The sequence below is a fragment of the Myotis daubentonii genome, chromosome 7 (assembly GCF_963259705.1).
Source record: "Myotis daubentonii chromosome 7, mMyoDau2.1, whole genome shotgun sequence".
Lineage (NCBI taxonomy): Eukaryota > Metazoa > Chordata > Mammalia > Chiroptera > Vespertilionidae > Myotis > Myotis daubentonii.
In genome coordinates this window covers 50,846,142-50,867,254 of record NC_081846.1, presented here as the reverse complement: position 1 = coordinate 50,867,254, position 21,113 = coordinate 50,846,142, and the positions used below count along the sequence as shown (strand labels likewise).

Sequence of the window (21,113 nt, the reverse complement as noted above, 5' to 3'; positions counted from 1 at the left end):
GTGACAGTCATTAAGTTGGAAAGGATCAATGGATGTGAGACAATGAACAAAAAAATCAATTTAGTATTCATTTTCACTGATTTAACTCTCACATTTTCTTCGATTTTTCTGCTAACTTTCAGGTAACAAAAATCTCTGGAGGCCAAATGGCTGCTCTAAATGGGCACTGGTTCTGGCTCAGCTTCTGAAGACCAATCATGAACTGGTTAAGAGTCATTTCCAACATAAGTGAACGAGTTCCTGATTTCCCATCCTGACAAGCCCACTCATTTTGAAGTCATTATTTCCAGTTTCTGCGCCCCCAAACTTTGACTCATTTTTTGACTCTTCTCTTTCTTTCACACCCCACATCCAACCTATCAGCAAATTCCTTCAGCTTTAACTTCAAAATATTGTCAGAAACTCATACTCTCACCACCTCCAATCCTAACACACTAGTGTAAACTCCCATCAACTCTCATCTGCATTACTGCAGGAACAGCCAAGAAGTTGTCCAACTTCTGCCTTTACTATCCACTCATTCACTCTCATGATGGCGTGTTGTGGGACTTTTAAATGAGATGCTTACAATGTACTTCACAGCGCTTATGATCTGGCCTCTACTGACTTCAACTGATCTGGTCCCCTGACTTTAAGTTTTCCATTCTTCACATCTCTCAATTTGTTTTATTAATATATACTAGCCCCTTTATTTCCTCAAATGTCATGCCTATTCTCATCGCAGGGCATGTGCCTTCATAACTCTGCCTAAAATATTCTTCCTTCATATATTTGCATGGCCCAATTCAATTTTTTCCAGTTCTCGGATCAAATGTTACCTTTTAAAAAGACCTTCTCTGACCACTTTATTTATATCATAGTTGGTTCCTACCTTTCCCCTTTTCTTTTTACTTCTCTATAGTATAGCAAGTCCAATGAGTTTAAAGTCTCTAGTTGAGAGAGCATAGCTGCTCACAGTGATGCAACTGAGAGATCTGTGCCCCTCCATAAATTTCTTGTCTTTAAATATATATCTATTCATTTATTTGAATTTTTATTCAGGTAGAGTATACATATAGTATAATACACAAACTTTAAATATATATAGATATACTCAACTAGGAGTCACCTAGGTCACAATGTAATATTTCCAGTGCCCACAAAGGGCTCTCATGACCTTTCAAAATCTGTACCCCATAAAGGTAACCACTAATCCGAGTTCTATCTCTGTGTGATTGTGCCTATTCTCCCCCCCCCCCCAGCTTTATCCTATATAATAAAAGCCTAATATGCTAAGTGTCCAACTGTTTGACCATTTGACCAGTCGCTATGATGCTCACTGACCATCAGGGGGCAGATGCTTTGACCAGTAGGTTAGCCTGCTGCTGGGGTCCAGCTGATCAGGACTGAGCAGGAAGGGCCAGACACGCCCTGGAGCCCTTGGGAGGTCCCTCCCCTGCCCTGATCGATCGTGCACCACTGGGGTCCCTCGGCTGGTCAGCACCTTCTCGCAATCCGGGACCCCTCAGGGGATGTAGGAGAGCCGGTTTCAGCCCGATCCCTGCAGGCCAGACCAAGGGACCCCACCGGTGCACAAATCTATGCACTGGGCCTCTAGTTGAAGTATAATTGACAATTAAAAACTGTACATGTTTAAAGTGTACAACTTAATAATTTAAGTATACATTGTAAAATAATCACCACAATCAAGCCAATTAACATACTCATCACCTCATATAGTTATCAATTTCTTCTTTTTTTCTGTGATAAGATCATTTAAGATCTACCTTCTTATCAAATCTCAAGTATAAGATACAGTATTGTTATTGTTAACTATAATCACATTGTCATATATTAGCATGTATTCATATTGCATAACTCAAACTTAAGCCCTTAGCAAATTTTCAATGGTCAAGGCCAGAGTTCACTTGAAAATATCTGTTATATACTAGACTCAAATTAGCAGTTATGGACACTTGCAAAGTAATCACATAAGTATTCTCATTGGTGATTTGTGGGATTAAATAACCTTTGTAAAATTTGATTTCAGTAAGACTGCACCTACAGTTTGAAATAACTCAGCATTAAACACTTTCTGTAGAGGGTTTAAATTTTTCTAAGACATTTTTTTTTTCTAATTTGAAGCCTTAATTTAGTTGACAAGCCCACTTCTTTCTAGTAATCCAAAAAATTTAAATCAGTCATTCATATAATGGGTGAAAATAATCTTGGTAGCATCTGTACAAATTTAACTTTACATGGTACTAAATCAATTTATTAAGAAGCAAGCAATCTATGTTAAAATTCTTAAAAAGAAAGCTTTACTTTCTTTTAAAGTGTTTTACTTAGAATATAACAAAAACACAAAATTTCTATTAATTGGATGCCATCATTTGCTTTTCCCATGAAATGAGATTTGGCTTATATTCAAATAAAATTCATGCACCCATGGTAGTTAAAAACAAAAGGAAAGGAGAAAGAAGATAGGTACTATGCTAATTAATTTAGGTGTTATCTCATGTAATTTCCTTAACATCCCTATGATGTGGATGTAGTTGTTCTACCCACTTTACAGATGAGGTATCTGAGGTATAAGACTTTAAAATGTGCTCCTGTTTTCACAGGGAGTTAGCGGTAGGCCAATTAGAACTCATGTTTATTAGGCTTCAAATCTTGTGCTCTGCTAAAATCCTACTCTAAGTTTGTGTGTTTATTTAGATGACACAATATCTACTTAGAAAATACCACATACTTTTCTAGGTCAAGCTCAAATTTATTACTTTGAATAAAATCCCTGAAAAATTGCAGGAGTAGTAAGAAATTCAGTTAGGCTAAAAAAAAAAAAAATGAAAAGGGTTGAAAGGGGATGCTGTTAGAAAAGCATAGATGGAGGCCAAAAAAGGGCTTCACATGCCAGGTTAAGGACTTCAGGTTTTACCTTATAAACCAGTGGTTCTCAAATTTTAGTGTGCATCCATCAGAATACACCAGAGAACCGGGTACTATCCTCAGAATTTCCGATCAACTTGTGGCAAGAAAGAAAGAGATCAGGACTGACTCAAAGTCTTTAGCTTGAGAGGCAGGATAGACCATGATGTCGCTAAATGAGATGAAGACCGAAGAAAGTAGATTATATGTGGAGAACCCACTAAAGTTTGTTTAAACCTGAGATGTTTAAAGGCAACACAGGTAATGGGCAGGTGTAGGCAGATCGGAATTCAAGAGTGAGGGCAGTAGTAAAAATAATGAAAGAAGAGTCTACAACACAGAAATGGCTGTTCAAGCTATAACCATGGATGAAACCCATAGGGCTAGAGAATAACAAGATAACAAAGCAACAAAATGTGGAGACATTATTATTTAAGGGATGTGCATTAAACCAGTTACTAAAAAAATGAGGGAAGAAACTCGAAACTCTCAGAAATATAAAAGAAGAATACAGGTACAGTGTGACCTCTGAAACAAAAGGAAGAAAGAATGTAAAGACAGACTGTGGTTAGCAGCATCAAACGGTTTACAGAGAGTTATGAGTAGCTTTAACTTTTGATGAAGTTTTTCCCACCCAGAACAATAGTACCATCTATCCCAATAAATTGTATGCTAGTGGGTCCATGGAGCTGGGAACATGAATTAAGGATCTAAAATTAAAAAGTATAAACATCCCACTGTAAGGAGAGTGCTTTATAGTATAACACACTGTCACTGTAAATTATTGCTAGTAGAGTATCATAAGGATGCAAAAAGAAGCTCAGAAAGCTCCAATGACTTGTCCTTGATCGTAGAGCCATGACTGACTCAGCATGGAATCGAGTAGTCTGCCTTTTAATAAACAACCCCAGGTCAATTTAGGATTAAAATAAAACCCAAAACACTAATAAATGAATGCTAGCCAAGGTCTTGATTTTCCTCTTACCATCTGTAAAACATGCCTCTGGCTCATCTGATTTCACAGGCTCAGCCTCGGCCTCTTCTTCTGGCAGAGGGTTATCAATTGTGCTGCACTCAGAGGAACTTGACTGGTTCAGTTTCTAGAAAGAAATTTACCGCCCACCAGAGAATTCATTTAGAGTTCATTCAAATCTTGCACTTAAGCCATATTTACTAATCAGAGTCATGCAAACTGTTATGAAAAAAATATTAATAATATGATGGCCATAAAAAAAACAAACACACAGAATTCAAATAACCTTACAATGCATTTATGTTTGATCTATCTACACATCCTGTGAAAAATAATTTTTGTTATTTTTATTATGCTAACAAGTATTTAGACATAATTAGCATAAGGTAATATTTTCATGTAAACTACAGCATTTGCAAAGTATTGGCCACATTTTTATTGTGCTTAATGGGAATTTCTTTATACTAATAATTATTATTTTAGGACAATCAAGATCCTAATAGCAATATCATACAAGTGCCAAATTGCTGACACCTGATAATTGAAAGGTCAGATCTGACAGTTGTCAGAAAAAAATTGATATTTAAAATTGAAAAAAGAAAGAAGTTAATGTAAAATAAAATTCAAACACATTTCCTCATATTAGAATATGTATCAGGATGATATAGATAGAAGCCTTTCATAGAGACCAGAAAAGTCAAATATTATATTGGAATCAAGACACTAACGACGACCATAGTAATTATCTCATCCAACACCACACATTTTAGTATAAAATTTCAGAGTGTAGTGCTGAAATTTTATAGTATAATATAGTAGAAAAGATCATAAAGTATCATTTAAAATGTCAAGAGGTAGTGGCTACTAAAGTGAGCACCACATGCAAACTCTGAAACAAAGATTTAATGAAATTAAACATGGCAGACTAACACATGAGAGGAATGGATTCATTGTCATTATGATCATATAACTGATCATAACACAAGCAAGTTTTTCCCACCCAGAACTTTATGATCAGACATGATGTTTACACATATACACATACACAGAAATTTTAGAAAAAAATACATACAGCAATTGTTGCAAAACTCTGTCAATTTTTTCTAATACTGTTTTATAAGGGGCAGAGCAGCACATCAATGGAAGAGTTCATTTTCATTCTCATTTGCTAAATAACATGTGAATATTGAAAAACTACTCATTATTATAGCATATATGGCTCATATTAAGATTACGGCTTTACTTTGTTTAGACTAATTAAAAAATTCAAGTGCTAAAAATGAGGAAATATTCATTTCAGTTGACTAATTCTTTAATCTATTAATTTGCATTAATATCACAGGTCCAATCTAAAATATTAATTTTTAGAGATTGACTTGGAAGCTAAGTGTTCTTTATGGGTACCACATTAAATTCTCAGTGCTATTATTATCATCACTCAGTATTCAACATCAGTGAAAAAGGCATTGATAAAGTATTATATATAATGAATGATGTAAGCAAAGTTCTTTTTATAATGGGAGTAAAGAATTGTGAATACTCTGTTAAATTAATACTTGAAATCTATGTTGGAATAGAGGCATTATTTCTATCAGGCCAAAAAGTTATAATAATATCAGTTATGAAGAGTATCAGAATAAAATTTCACTTAAAAAGCAGGTTATTTAAACTGATTGAATTTGTCTAAAATTACTGTAAAATAAAGGACATAGAAATTAATTATGACTAAATATTCTGTAAGACTTAAGGTTATAAAACATACACTACTCCAGAAAACAATGGGAAAACTTATAATTACTAATATGTCCTATTGTGCCAATTATCACAAAAACACACAACATTTTTACTATATCTAAAAGACTACTAGTACAGTTATTTGATGTCCTCAGTTCTTGACCTCTCAGCTGCATGTGACAAAGTCCTTCAACCCTGAAAAAGAATTAGTAGCCTGGATTTTGAGGCAAAGCTGTGGGAGGAATTAATGATGGGAAGAATACAAAGCCCCTCCCCGCTATTAGCCAAAATATTGATAACTAGGATATCATTATAATGATTTTTTTTCTCAGCTGGTAACAACTTTTAACAACTTTTTATTTATTATTATTATTATTATTTTAATTTATATTTATTGTTGAAAGTAATACATATGTCCCCCTTTTTACCCATTGACCCCTCCATCCTATACCCCCCCTCCCAAACCCTCACCACGCTGTCTTTTTCCATGAGTTATGCATACATGCATATAAGTTATTTGGTTAACGACTTTTAAATACAAAAATGATTCTAATTTGCAGAATTCTGACTTAGACTAAATCAATGAAAATATTTTCAACTTCAATATTTTATTTTCTCACTGTTTAAAAGAGCATCAACAAAGAAGACTTATGCCAAGTTAATTTATAAGCCAAAGTAAAAGTTAAGATGATTTTGTGGGGTGTATATTGTCATTGAAACCGTTTTCCCCCCATAATTCTTATGGCAATTCTTTTGTCAATTAAATTCAGAGTTTGGCTCAGATTTTATATCATAAATGACAGTTATTCAATGTTATTCCTCACTGGAACGAAAATTATCAAAATATTGAATATGAACTATAAATAATGTATATCACAAGACAAATTATCATGGCTTTTTGAAATGTTAAGTTTAGAATGTTTTTAAAAAGTCAGTGTTTTTCAGGGAATGCATAAGTATTTACACAGTAATTACACAGTATTTACACAAATATTATATATATATGTGTACATGCCCTAGCAATATAGGACAGTTTAGTTCTAATCTTTTCAGCCTTTAAATTCAATACTTATGAAAGCATAAGTTTCTTTAAAGGGTCTAAAAAGGATGACTTTAAATAGGCTAACATTTATAATAGTTTTCTCTTGAAGGGAAGTTCATTTAATTCCCATAGCATGCATTGTTAGGTTAACTATTGAATCTTCTTTTATTCTTGTTTCGTGCACAGAGAAGATCATGTCAATAATTTGTATAATTTTATGTAATTAATTAAATAATTATGTTCATACCTATAAACTCAATCATTGGTTATTTAGCTCCTTTTCTTATAATTTTGGAATGGAAGAATGATTATACTATATTAAAAGCAGTGAAATAAATATAGTATGAAAATCTTCCACTTTGATATTATAAATAGGTCACTTTGAAATCTTTATGCATATTTTATTTATTTTTTTGCTAATTCTCACCTGAGTATATTTTTTCCATTGACTTTCTTAGAGAAAGAATGGAAAGGAGGAGGAGAGACAGAGAGAGAAACATAGATGCAAAAGAGACACATTGACTGGCTGCCTTCTGCACACACCCTAACCAGGGTGGGGGATCCAGCCTACAACTGAGGTACCTGCCCTTAACTGGAATTGAACACATGACCCTTCAGTCTGAAGGCCGGCGCTCTAACCATTGAGCACTGGCTAGGGCTGTATATTTTATTTTTAATAAAAAGTGAAATATACTTTTTATTACTTCTTTGCTTGTAAACAAAATATTTTTTTTATCTTTCTCAGTCTCCATATAAATAAAAGTAAGTGTAAACATAGGACCATAGAGGCAGACACTAGCATAAGGAATAGGAAGTATGCCATAGTAGTATTCTTGCCTTTTTACTGAATAATGATAATGAATGAAGGTACTTTGTAAAATGTCATTCTCCACATTAAACCTATATACTTGAATTAAAAATTTTAAATGTATGACAGTATATAGTAAAAAATACCCCCCACACAGACACACTTTCCTGATTCTATTCCCTTGAGGTGAACTACTATACATTGTGTGTGTGTGTGTGTGTGTGGCTGGGGGGGGGTAGGTTTACAGTTGTTACTATGGAAGATAATACAACAATTAATAAATAATAATACAAGATTAAACTCGTTCACATACTCACAACTGTAAACCTACTCTTGCCTCACCCTGGGGCACATCTTTTCATATTCTTCAATGTGCATCCATCAGACAATGAAGTAGTTTGGAAATGTTCCTAATCTTCATTATACGCTTAAGTAGCTATCTAAGCAGCCCCTTTCAATGACTGAAAATACGATCAAGTTAAAAACTTTATTATTTTTGATTGCCTTGCAGGTGTATTTTCTACAACATTGCATATGAGTGGAGACTGTTAAATATAGGTGTCATAGGAGAAATTTCCCTAAACTGGTCACTTAGAAATTTATTATTCACACTTCCTGAGAGAGGCAATCACATTGGAAGACTATTTCCTGTTAGTCTGGATAGTAGTTAATGCCAGTTGGTCATTCCTTGTTTTGAGAGGTATGAAGTAGAATTCGCTAATAACCTGATAATCTGGCCCTTAAAAGCAGAAAACCATCAAACTTACAGGAGCACTGAAGAAAACAAAACTCAACAACCGCCTATTCAAAGAGAATGGCTGGCAAACATCCCAAAGAAGTTACACTTAAAGTATTAACATATATACTATGTGACTGAAAATAAAAACAAACAGGCACACACAGCAAAGTTTGCTCGTATAAGAAGGTTGAACTGGTTATAGATCTCTCAGCCAGATCATACAGTACTGTCTTGAAGCTTCTTTCTGGTGGAAAGGAAAGCAGCATTCACCAATGAGGTCTTGCAATTTAAAGCAACAACAACAGTAGTCAAGGGCCCTGTGCACTAACACAGAAATTTGCAGAGAATAGGTATCTAAGTAGCTGGAATACAGTAGATCAAATCAGAAAGAATGTCTTAAAAACTTCAGAAGCAAACCTTTAAACAGTTCTACGGAGGCCTGCTAGAAAATTGCAACAAATGGGTAATTAAGGACTGGAACAGAGGCAAGCATGATGGCAAAACACGAAGTAAAGACTCACCTCATTAAATATTATTTATACTTTTAAAAAGGCCAGAATGACAAACAAAAAAACCTACCTATACATTTGAATGACTAATGCTATCTCTACTACTCAGAATGAGGAAGGACAAGGAAAAAAAAATTCCAATAAATGAAACAATTACCAGTTTTTCAAATACGTGAATTTCTAAAATTGAAAGTACAATATAAAGTGAAAACTGGCACCGATAAAACATATCTTTCCTAACCTTTATATAGGCAGCTTCTGCCAAAGAAAAGTAATATATTTTAAGTCATTCTCTATAACTGAAATATCCAGAGAATGACCATTTGCTGGCATGTACCTCATGTTTTCTAACAGTACTTTGGTAAAAAGAAAATAGTAATACTAATTTAGGAATTAAACACACCCATTTATTTTTGGAAACAGTTTTCTCAAAAACTGTGTTTTACCTGTATGTATGTATGTATGTATGTATGTGTGTGTGTGTGTGTATACACACATATATAGTATTCTCTATGTGTGCATATGTTTTAGGTTCCAGGGGGGAGGAGGTTTACTATATTATGAAATAAAATTGTTTCTAAGAGAATATTGCCTCTAAATCCAATCAATTTGAAATAGAAAAATATATATTTTACTTAGGGGCACCTTTAAAATTAACTTCAAGTAAACTTGAATAATAATATATATATTTTTAATTAGAAACTGGTAGCATTAGTATCCCTAGAGGGTATCAATTTCAGGATAAAATTATGCTTTCATCATTGCCAATAGAAAATAATAATACAAAGATCCCAACAATAACAGAGGAATTCAAAATATGAAGTGGATTATAAAAAAGGGCAAGGATCCCCCTTTTAACATAGATTCCCACCCCCCCCAACCGAAGGCACTATTAGAGTTCTGTAATCCAAGAATATACACTAAAAGTAAAACAAAAGATTATATTTTATTTTATACTTGTTAAAATATTAGATAAGACATTCATAATAATCTGTTTCTAATTTTAGGAAAAAGTGTTTTATATCTTATTGACAGATATAGTGTTCACTTCATAATATGCTCTAGTTAAACCTCTTCTTGAGGTTACTCTGCACATCTCCTTATGCAATAAATACATAATCAGAAACTTATTCCCTTCAATGGTTAGTATTACTTCTGGAATCAAATTAAGCATTTCAAGCACTTATAACTCATTTGTTCATATGCAGGGCCTAGTAAATTATTGATGCATTTTGCATATGATCAAATAATTACCAAATGTTAATTACTTAATGGATTAAAGAAATAGAAATCTAGTTACCACTGTGCTTAAGATCATTTCAAATGTACTGAGTTTGGCCTGGAGGCTGGTACTTTGGCTCTGCCCCAGCTTTTAGATGTGTATTTAGAAAGCAGCTCATCTGAATGATGAGACATTTCCACTTCTGTAAATACAGGTCTAGCATTAGAATGCTCCTTTCCTGTTCTGAGATTTTATGTTTATGTCTAAAATATTTCTCCCACAAAAACAGTTTCTTCATAGAGTTTTAATTTACTGAATTTAAATGTGACATTTTTTCCAGCTTTACAGAGATATACTTGACATATACCATGGTGTAAGTTTAAGGTATATATGTGGTGATTTGTCACTTGTATATATTGTGAAATGATTATCACAATAATGTTAGTTAACGCATCCTTCACCTCACAGTTAGCATTTTGCTGTTGTTGTTGCGGTGAACACAGTACAACTTTCCTCTCACAGCAACAATGTGACAATTTCATGTGATGTATATCTATACTAGTACATGTATAGCTTAAATTAGCAGGGGAAATTGATGAGGCTTTCAGATGAAATGTTGCTTCAATGGCCTCTGTTACATTCTGTATCTTACAACTTTTATAATCCAGCCAATAAACATCTATAGATCATGCACTTGAAATTACCTAAGGACATGAGAGATCAAGAAAATCATCAAGAACATAACAAAAAGATGATGGAATTGCCCCAGTGACATGCTGTGATGTCAATTCCTCTAAGAGTACGTATATGTTTCTACTTTCTTGCAATGAGTCAGGCAGAACATTTTATAGCTGAAGAGCATGCATGACACTGAAAAAATATCATATGTGTATGATTTTTTTTTAGGTAACCTGTGGAAAAGTGGCCACATATGTCTCTGCCTGGTTAACAGCACAGAGCTGCTTCCTTGATTGGTCCAGTTTGGTTCTACCCCTGTGAGAAGTAAGAAGGTTAGGAACTGAAGTTTAGAAATGCAACATGATGAAACAGTTTAGTCAACTGATTTAAAATGGCTAAGGTCACACGCCTGTAAATAGAAATCTGTTATGTTTCACAAAACATACAATATGCCCAATACAAAGCAATATATTTGAAACCCAGGAATAATATTAAATATCTTTTAACACAGATTTAAAAATAATGAACTGAACAGTTACGTAATTCTGTATTTAGAAGAATTGTAATACTATAATGAGCTAAGAAAAATCTTTTGTATTCTCTCTGCTCTTCATAAAAACATCTTAATATAAGTGAGTCTCAATACTGGAGTAGGGTAAGAGTAAGAGTTTGTAGTTTTAAAAGACTATTCTAAAAGCAGCATTTTTAGTTACTTTTAGTTATCATATTTATTTCATTTTTATATTTCAAACAGCATTGCAGGAGAAGGTATTTTCAAATTAATCGAAATCAAAACATAAGAAACATTAATTTAAATATGTCAGACCAAAATTTCATTGTTTTTAGACACATGGACAAATTCAATTAAGACGAAAGATTTTAAAAATGGTTTGGAACCAGTTTTCAAAAAAGAATGTTCTAAATAAAATTCTATAGAAGTGTTTTGTTTTTGTAAGAATCTATACATAAAAGACAGGAGCAAATGTTAACTTCCCCCAATAATTGTAACGAATCCCCAAGTCAAAAGCATTTCTGAAAAAAAAATTTTTTTCTTGTAAAATGCAATAATGAGAATAATCTAAACTGCCTTCAACTGCCTTTTTGAGGAAAAAACTTTATAAAATATCAAGCGGTAGACATAATAGCAACATAATTAAAACATTATATAGTAAAAGGATATAATATATTTAACTGTGATGACTACAAATATTTATAAAATCAATAAAATAAATGCCTTTAATAACAAGTAAGCACCTTTAAGTTTCTCCAAAGTTGATGTCTTTCAAAATGAATACTGAATAGATGAATGGGTGGGTGGATAAATGAATGAGTAAATCAAGTGAACACTATGCATGTTTGTTTCTCTGACTCAGATTTCCTTCTTCACCCTATTTACCCAATGAGTTCATCTCCATCCTTCAGGGTCGGGCTCAAGTGCCACCTCTGACTCAATGCATCTTTAATGGACTGGGTTATTACTCTGATGTGGAATGTGCCTTGTTCTGCGCTATGGGCTATGATCATGGTAGACTATAACCTAACAAATTAGCATTAAAGAGGATTAGAAGCTGAACATGAGTCAGCAAATGCACAACACCATTATAACAAAAAATGTGATCCTGAATTCCAAAATTACAGGGATATAATAGTAAATAATTAAATTCCCATTCACTCTCTTGCCTTTCTAAGATGGTTAAAGCTTGCCACACAAATTCAAAAAGACCCCAGAAACACTGGTGACTAACCACCTTCATATCTTGTCATCTTTTAGCGTTTAAACCATCAGTAAATACAGATTAATAATATCTACTTTCCAGGGTTGTCATAGGAGGAGGTTATATAATGTAGGTGAAAGTGGCTAAAGTATACATTTTTCCTTGGTTTCCTTGGTGCTTTCTTCTTTTGTGTCCACTTATCAAGCGTTGAGCTGGTCACTTGACCTCTTGCCTCCTATAGTCCCTGCAGTGCAGTGGAGGCTGTGTGCACTGCCCAGATCTTTCTTTCCAGCAAGCCACTCACTCCTCTGGTGCCAGGGGTATTGGCAGTTGCAGGCTCACGGCTGAGTTCCTCTCTAGGAATGATCATACAGAAGGGAGCTGCCTCATCCAAGTTTACACCACCTTCCCTAGAAGAGGGGAGGGGAGTCTACACCCAGAACCCCCTTGCTTCAGGAGGGGGCGACTCCACAGCGTCATCCCAAGGTCAGAGATGCCTGTAGGATCGGCTGAGGCCTCTGCTGTAGCTGCAGAGCATTTCAACTTCTCCCTGTCTCATCCTCTTGTTTCCCTCACTTCTTACAGGTGTAAGGCATTGTTCCTGAGAACACTGCCCATCAAATCTCTTATACAAAGTTGGTTTCTCAGGGATCCTGACCCCTGACGGACTCCCTGTGTAAATCCCATGCTTAACACAAAATTCCAACCTGCCTACAACACTGACTTCTCTTAAGACAATGGTTCCTCTTTCTGTTAAATAAAAATAAACATATTTCAATTTCTTGTCATGTACATCAAGCCATCCAGTATCTGGCCTCAACCTACCTCTGAAATCTAGTACTTCCCACCAGGCCACCCTCACCTGCATTTAATGAGCCTTTTTGCATCTGGATCCTTTCATATGTGCCAGCTCCCCTCATCACCACACCCCCGCGCCCCTTTACCTCTACCAGAAAGGTTTCTGTCTCTTTCTCTCATTTCCTTTCTCCATCTCGATCTCTATGTCTCTCTCTGTCCTGATCCACATGATAAATTCTACACTTCAAGTGCCATCTACTCTGTGAAGTATTTCAATTTATTATCAAAATTAGTTGCCCCATACTCTATCCTGCCTCAATATTTTGTCTAAAACTCGGTTTTAATTTTTTGTATGTTTAATTATAATCTTGCTTTACTCTATAGCCCTTAAGGCAGTGACAGAGACAAAGAAGACCTTCAGCCTACATTTACCGAAGAAATGAGCACCGACGATACCGTTTTTCTAGTGCAGTGGTTCTCAACCTTGGCTGCACATTAGAATCACCTGGGAGTCTTTTTAAAATCCTGATTTCTGGGCCTCATCCTCCGGAAATTCTGTTTCTTTGTTATGGGGTGGGGCCACATCATTAGTAACAAAGAAACAGAATTTCCGGAGGATGAGGCCCAGAAATCAGGATTTTAAAAAGACTCCCAGGTGATTCTAATGTGCAGCCAAGGTTGAGAACCACTGTTGTAGTGTCTAGGTATACGTAACAAGCAGGTGCTCGGTAAATGTGAGCTGAAAAGGGATTAGTGATGATGTACAGACAATGCACTTAGATGTACTCCTTTATAATTTCCTCTCTCACAGTGATCAAGTGAAGGAAGGGCTTATACGGACTTTGCTTCCTTTTAGAAAATGAAGTTTTGCATTAATATGTTTGCAGTGTTTTGAGTGACACTCTTGATTATACGAAACTTTGATTATATAAAATTTGGAAGCTTTCATTGACTTCCTTTCTCAGCTAGCTCCTTCACAACTTCCATACAATATTTCAAAACATTAAAGAATTATCAAGTAAAGTATCTGCATTTGTCTTGAGAAGGAATGAATGGGGATCTTTCTGTGAGGAAATTTTCACACAGGATGTTTTCCTGTCTGCTGAGCACACAAGATGAGCAAATTCACTTAAGCTGGCCTTGGGAAGTGACTGCATTTGTCAAAAGAGCAGTAAGGACAAGTTGGGGTGTATGAGTCACAGCGAGTAAAGGAGCTCTGAGAGCTGCAAGAGTCCACTTTATGTACTTTAACATCATATGAGGCTGTTATATGTTGGAGAAATAAGCTGGATAGAAATCTAAAAATCTAAAGATTTTAGAGAGAAATCTTTTCTCTCTAAAATTTACATATACTTCCAAAATCAATGTTACGACTTGGTAAAATGGCTTTTCTTTTCATCTTTAAAGCACAGAAGGAAGCAATCTATAATAGCTACAAACAAAGGGAATGTCTCTCTGACCCTCTAAGAATGAACTCTTCATTTTAAAAAAATAATTTTTAATTTATTTTTCTAGAGCTTTAAGTTTGAGGCGTGGTACAATAAAAAACAACAACAAAACAACAAACAAAAAACCACCAACACACACTTCTTAAAAACTTAGTTAAGCCAGATGCCAATTACATTCAATTACTGCAGCTGGGTGAAAGACTTTTTTTCTAAGCAAAATGCCTGGAGAATGATAGATCTCAATAAATATTTAATGAATGAATGGGTGCATTTCGTGCTTCATTTAAGGCTCATACTGATGAAGGGATTCACTGCCAATGGTAAAAATCAGTGCACTGTGTTGCTAACACTTGCTGGTGCTGAGAGGACTGCACGGGCCTCTGGAAGGGCTGATTCTAGGAGGGGCTGTGGTTCTGGGTCTGTGTTCCAGGAAGCAGGGGCAGGAATCTTACTCTCATGGGTACACAGGGATGACAGTGTATCTATCTCGATTCTGAGACAAACTTCATCTTCAGAAAAATGTGAATGTTCTATTGCCAATATTTTCCTCACAACTGTTTAAGATATTTTATTTGGCACTTTATTTGAACTCATACTTGGGGTCATTTTCTGGTAAGGTGTTTTATTATAAAACTAGTGGCCCAGTGCATGAATTCATGCCCATTGAAAGGAAATTAATTAGAAGAAATATTTTAATATTGCTATTCACACTTTCTCTATAATCGAAGTGTCAACCAAATTCATGACCAACAATGACAGATCCAAACACATGTGTGCTACTGGCGCCAGCAAGAGCTTTATATGTGTTGTGCATGCGCAAGTCAACTTAGCCTTTTATAGATATAGAATAAACTTTCTTAGACCTGCTTTCTGATTTAGCTAAACTTTTTCCAGCCCAGTGAAACACCCTAACTTCTCTTTCAGGTAACTGTCAGCAACACAGCAATAAATATCAATACGAAGCAGATTATTATCGTAGATCACACAGGGAGAACAAAGGGTAAAATATTTAACTGCAGCAGTGTTTGACTATATTCTTCACAGTGAGAAAACCTGAAGTCATTTTCAAGGTCCACCATTTCTTACTTCTTTTCAGTTGGGTCAAGTTTCTAAGATTTCTAAATCTCTGTTTTCCAGCTAATGAAAAGAAAATAGGATTCCACCAAGTCTCCTACCTACCTACTCCGGACTTCTGTGAGGATCAACTGAGATGAGGCATGGGAAAACATTTCACAGCCATTTGGTTAAAGAGCAAATGTTCCCACCTGGCTATAAAGCAAGTCGGGTTCCTGGGCTGAAGAAACTGCAAGGAGGCTAGTTGCTAGGGAGAGGAAACCGGATGTTGCTATGTGATGTCATTACCCTGCACCCACAGCAACCATTTCTGGGTTGGGCTAGGCTGTGGGCCACATTTTGCGCCATGGGTCTCGGCAGCATTGGCTGTAATTTGGTGGGCTGTCACTCCCGGGTGGTGGCAGGGCTTGTGTCCCACTTGGGGGAAGCTAAGTGCTGCTTTGTGGGTGCCAGGTACGTAGTGCTGTTTTTCTGTAAATGGCCAGTGTGCATCAGGGAAGCTCCTGCATTGAGCGTCTGCCCCCGGTGGTCAGTGTGCATCATAACAACCAGTCGGAAGGTGGAAGGGACACTTAGCATATTAGCCTTTTATATATATAGCTATTTTACTTCATTCTGCAGTGTACATTTAACTGTCAGTCGGGACAAGGGAACCTGCCTATCTGAGAGCTGATACTAGAAGAAGATGGAAAATTCTTCATACAATATATTGGGAAAATAGGGTACTTGGTCATTTGGTTTTGTTTTTTAATGTGGAGGGGGAAAGAGAGAAAGTTATCAAAGGTCAAAAATGTTCTTTCCCCCTGTTCAAAATGTTCAAAATGCAGATTCTTTAAAAAAAATATGTTTTTATTGATTTCAGAGAAAGGGAGAGAGAAGGAGACAGAGATAGAAACATCAATGATGAGAATCATTCACTGGCTGCTCCTGCATGACCCTTACTGGACATGGAGCTGGAAATCGGGGCATGTGCCCTAATAGGGAATCCAACCATGACCTCCTGGTTCATGGGGTGACACTCAACCACTGAATCATACCATCTAGGGCTTAGGCTAAAATGCAGATTCTTTTTTTTTTTAATATATTTTTATTAATTTCAGAGAGGAAGGGAGAGGAAGAGAGAGATAGAAACATCAATGATTAGAGAGAATCATTGATTGGCTGCCTCCTGCACGTCCCCTACTGGGGATCGAGCCACAACCTGGGCATGTGCCCTTAACTGGAATTGAACCCTGGACTCTTCAGTCCTCAGGCTGACGCTCTATCTACTGAGCCAAAATGGCAAGGGCAAAAAATGCAGATTCTTAAGCAGTCACTGAATAAAGACAATGATATCTCAAAAGCCTGGATCAAAAGAAGCCAGGGGTGAATTTAGGTTCATTTCCTGTGGCAATTCAATCCAGCACAGTGGCCACTGGGAGCACTGCAGATAAGGATAAGGATGCTGAGGTGGCATCCCAACTTAAGGCAGGAGAATTTAAAGGATGTGGCTGATAATGGAGGAAATAAAATGGAGTGAAGCATTGCTAAGAAAGTCACTTAAAATAGAGCTGGGTAGTCACTGAGGAAGTGGGGCCTATGCATATCTCATGCGTCAGTTCTCAGAACTGCTATTGAGTTGCTAAACTCAGCTCAAGGCCAAGCCATAACCGCCTGGAAAAGCAACTGCTGCCTGGACTTAACTTCCTCTTGGTAAGTTTCTGCCAACCTCATTTGCATATTGGAACTAACCAATCCCGATTAACCTTGCCAGCAATCCTTCATTTACATGGGAGACCTAAATGGAAGCTGCACTTGTTTTTTTCTTTAAAAACCCCACCTTTCTTTGTTCTCTTCGGAGTGCAATTTGGATTGCTACCTGAATCTGTGCCTACAGGATTGCATTCCTTTTTGCTCAAATTAATGCTTATTGTAAACTTCTTCTTTAGTTAACATGTCCCAGGACAGGCATTTGTAACAAGCTCTCTGTGTGTCTTTACACACTAAAATTGTGAACCGCAGATCTATATCATGCTACCTCTCTTAAATTTAATCAGTAGCAAATAGCTCCTTATAGTGTGTACATGCCGACTCAATTTCATACCCATAATAATTATTAATTGGGCACTTACTCTCCAACAGCAACTTTTATAATTATTAACATACATTCTTTAATCTTCATTACAATTTTAATTTGTATATGAGGAAACAAAAAAAGGGAGAGGTTTGAAATGCTCAAGATCATAGAGTTAGTAAATATCAAAGCTAGGACTTAGGGCAAGTATTCTAACCATACCTCAAGGTAGTGCTTAAGACTTAAATAACCTACTTATATAGAATCAGGCATTAATTTTTGCTGGGTAATCAAGATTTGTTTCTTGGGCAAGGTTCATCAAGAAAATGGCAATCACTATTTCCCAGCTATCTCAGACATGAAAATATAAAAAAGTTATACGGAGGGAATAAGCAGTTAAAACATCTGGCAACTCAGGTGGGAGTGGAAGATTAGGGGACTTAGAGCAGAGGAGTTTACAAGGAAGGGTAAGAGAAACACTTTAGATAAAGGAAATCAGCAGTTTAGTGGTTCAAACTGAGAAAGGAAACCAAAACCAAGTGGTACATAGAAACATTTAAATCTCAAGCAATTGGAGAGACAGTCTAGAGCAGCCATGGGCAAACTACGGCCCACGGGCCAGATCCGGCCCATTTGAAATGAATAAAACTAAAAAAAAAAAAAAAAAAAAAGACCGTACCCTTTTATGTAATGATGTTTACTTTGAATTTATATTAGTTCACACAAACACTCCATCCATGCTTTTGTTCCGGCCCTCCGGTCCAGTTTAAGAACCCATTGTGGCCCTCGAGTCAAAAAGTTTGCCCACCCCCTGCTAGACATAGGGTTTCACAGTTGAGGACCACTTAATATTATATCTAAGCTATTTCCTATAAATCCTGAACTTTTATTATTTCTCAAGTTCAGCATAAAGTCAAGTAGGTTTGAGTGTACACAAGATGACACACTCTGAGAAATGTCATAGAAAATGTTTCATGAAGACCAAATTTCAAAGTCAATAATTTTAAATAAACTTCTTTTAGATGGTAATAAATTCAATAATAAACACAAAAATCCACACCTTTTGAACTTTGGAGATATCACTTCTCCTATGGAAGGTTTTAAAAATAAAATATTGGGGGATGAGGACACATATGTAATACCTTAATTAATAAATAAATTTAAAAAATTTAAAAAAGAAAAAGAAAATATTTTATTTCTTACTTTGACACCCTGGAAATAATTTATTTGACTACTTAGAAACATATATTCCTAATTTATTTAATTATCTATTCACTCAATAAGTATCGAGCATTTACTATGCACCTAGTACTGGTCATATGGCCAGTACACACACACACACACACACACACACACACACACACTCACATGTATATCTTTATTGCAAAATCCACTATAAATTTATGGAGGTAAAGTTTAATATAGGGTTAAGCAGATAGAAGGCAATTGGTAAATATCTGTCAAATACTTTCAAATGTTATCTAAAGAAAGGAAAAATATTAAAATGATATTTTAAAAGTTTAAACAGATGCCCTTAAATGTCATAAAATCACTTATGATTATTATATTTCACATTAATAAAAATAGCTCAATAATATTTGAATATATGCAACCAGGTGTAGGGAAGGATGATGCAAAAAGTTTTAATTAGAGATTCCTGTTCTCAATAAGTTTATAGTAGTCTTCGATGCATGCAATCATTTCTCAAAAAAATTAAAATACAAGAGTAAATAGTAAAAACAGAAAGAAGCATAATATTGTGTGGGGTTCAAAATGAGGAGAGATCACAGCTTCTTGGGGAGAAATCAGAAATATGTAATTCTGAATACTTTCTAAGCATTTTATATGCATTAATTCATTTAACCCTCATCATCCCTACAATGTAAGGACTAATACTTTTACTGATGGGGAAGCTGAAGGCTATGTCTTTAAAGATGTGTGCAGGAGACTGGGGACTAAGGATAATTCACTGGAGTGACATGATTAGGACTGAACCTCAGTAAAACTAATCAAATCATTAGACTAGGAAAAATGGGAGGCAGAGACACCAACAGGGACTCTACTTGGAATGGTTTTGGCAAGAAATAGTGAGTTCAAAGGCAAAGGTGATGGAGAGGAGCAGTGATTCAAGGGACACTGTGGAAGAAAACTGTCTATGACTTTATAACTGATAGTGAACTGGGGTTGAAGGAAGGTAAGATTTAAAGACACCTGGTACTTTCAAATCAATAATTATGAACCACTAAGCAAAACCTTACCAGATACACCTTCAGGAAGCGGCTTTGTAAACTCGCACACACAAAAACCACCCTTCAGAATGCAATATGAGGAAGAATTTATAACACAAAAATCTGAAACCTTGATTCATTTAATACAAATTAATAATATGAAACATAATGTGTATAAAACAATCTTACCCCTTTGCTGTATTCACTATCTGAATCACTGCTAAGTTCCTCAGTGTTCATAATCTCCAAATCAGATTCTCCAGGTGCAATTGGCACAGTCACTGTTAGGCTGGGATTATCAATAAATGAATGAAAATCACTTTCTCCCATCAAGTATTTGTCCGTGTTCCTTCCAATACCACTTATTTTATCTTTTTCCTTGTGGAAATCGTGATCTTTGTTCATTTCAGCAAGTGTACGGTTAGAGATATCGTTTTCCTTCTTGCTATTTAGATCTCCGGCTTGTCGTGTCCCTTTGGAAATCTTTGGCCTTTTGGAAAATGTCATTAGAATAAATTCACGTAAGCTCTGTTTCATGTAATTTATTCCTTTCTTAATTCTGGCCACTGCTATCTGGAGGTTGTTTACATCAGTTTCCTCGTCACTTGCTGTAAGATTGTCTGAACTAAATGAGCTCAATAATAAAGCCAGAAATAGGTTGAGGACCTATATCAGGGTAGGGGTAGGAAAAGCGGGAGACAGGAAAAAAAGAATATTAAGTACACTTTTCTGAAATGAAGGTAAAAATCCACCCCAGCAATGAAGAACCCTACACTTCTCCACTCATAGACAAGAACATGTGAGAGGGGGAGATGAGCGGTGAGACTCCTCATTAATCTCTCCTTAGACCAGCTCCTGTGAACTCTGGGAGCTCAGCCATACTCTTGAAGGACTAGACTAGCCTACAGCGCAAAGAGCACTCCATTTACCAATATCATTTTCACTCTGAAGTTCATTCCTGCAGCAGGAACCCCTTGGTCAAATTTCCTTTTATGGGCCTAATAAGCCCTGTTAATGTTTTCCCGTAATTAATATATGTTACCAGTGAGAAACAAGTAGAACAAGAAAACTGTGACTACTGACTATTGTGCGGAAGTAACTTAGGCCAACTCACTTTTCCCAGAAGATAAATGTTACTTGTTGCAACAAATGGAACATGTCATACTTGCAGACCTCCTGTAATAA

General features: G+C 35.8%; 1 protein-coding gene across 3 annotated transcripts in view; it reads right to left on the bottom strand.

Annotated features, from left to right (window-relative positions):
- Positions 1-21,113, bottom strand: part of SCN9A (sodium voltage-gated channel alpha subunit 9) — a 127,335-nt gene that overhangs the window by 27,411 nt on the left and 78,811 nt on the right. For all 3 annotated transcript variants that reach the window (XM_059704225.1, XM_059704223.1, XM_059704224.1), the window contains 2 exons: positions 20,118-20,594; positions 3,893-4,007 (listed from right to left, as the gene is read on the bottom strand). In XM_059704225.1, the coding sequence (XP_059560208.1) occupies positions 3,893-4,007; positions 20,118-20,594 (592 nt within the window). The remainder of the gene's footprint in view (positions 1-3,892; positions 4,008-20,117; positions 20,595-21,113) is intronic.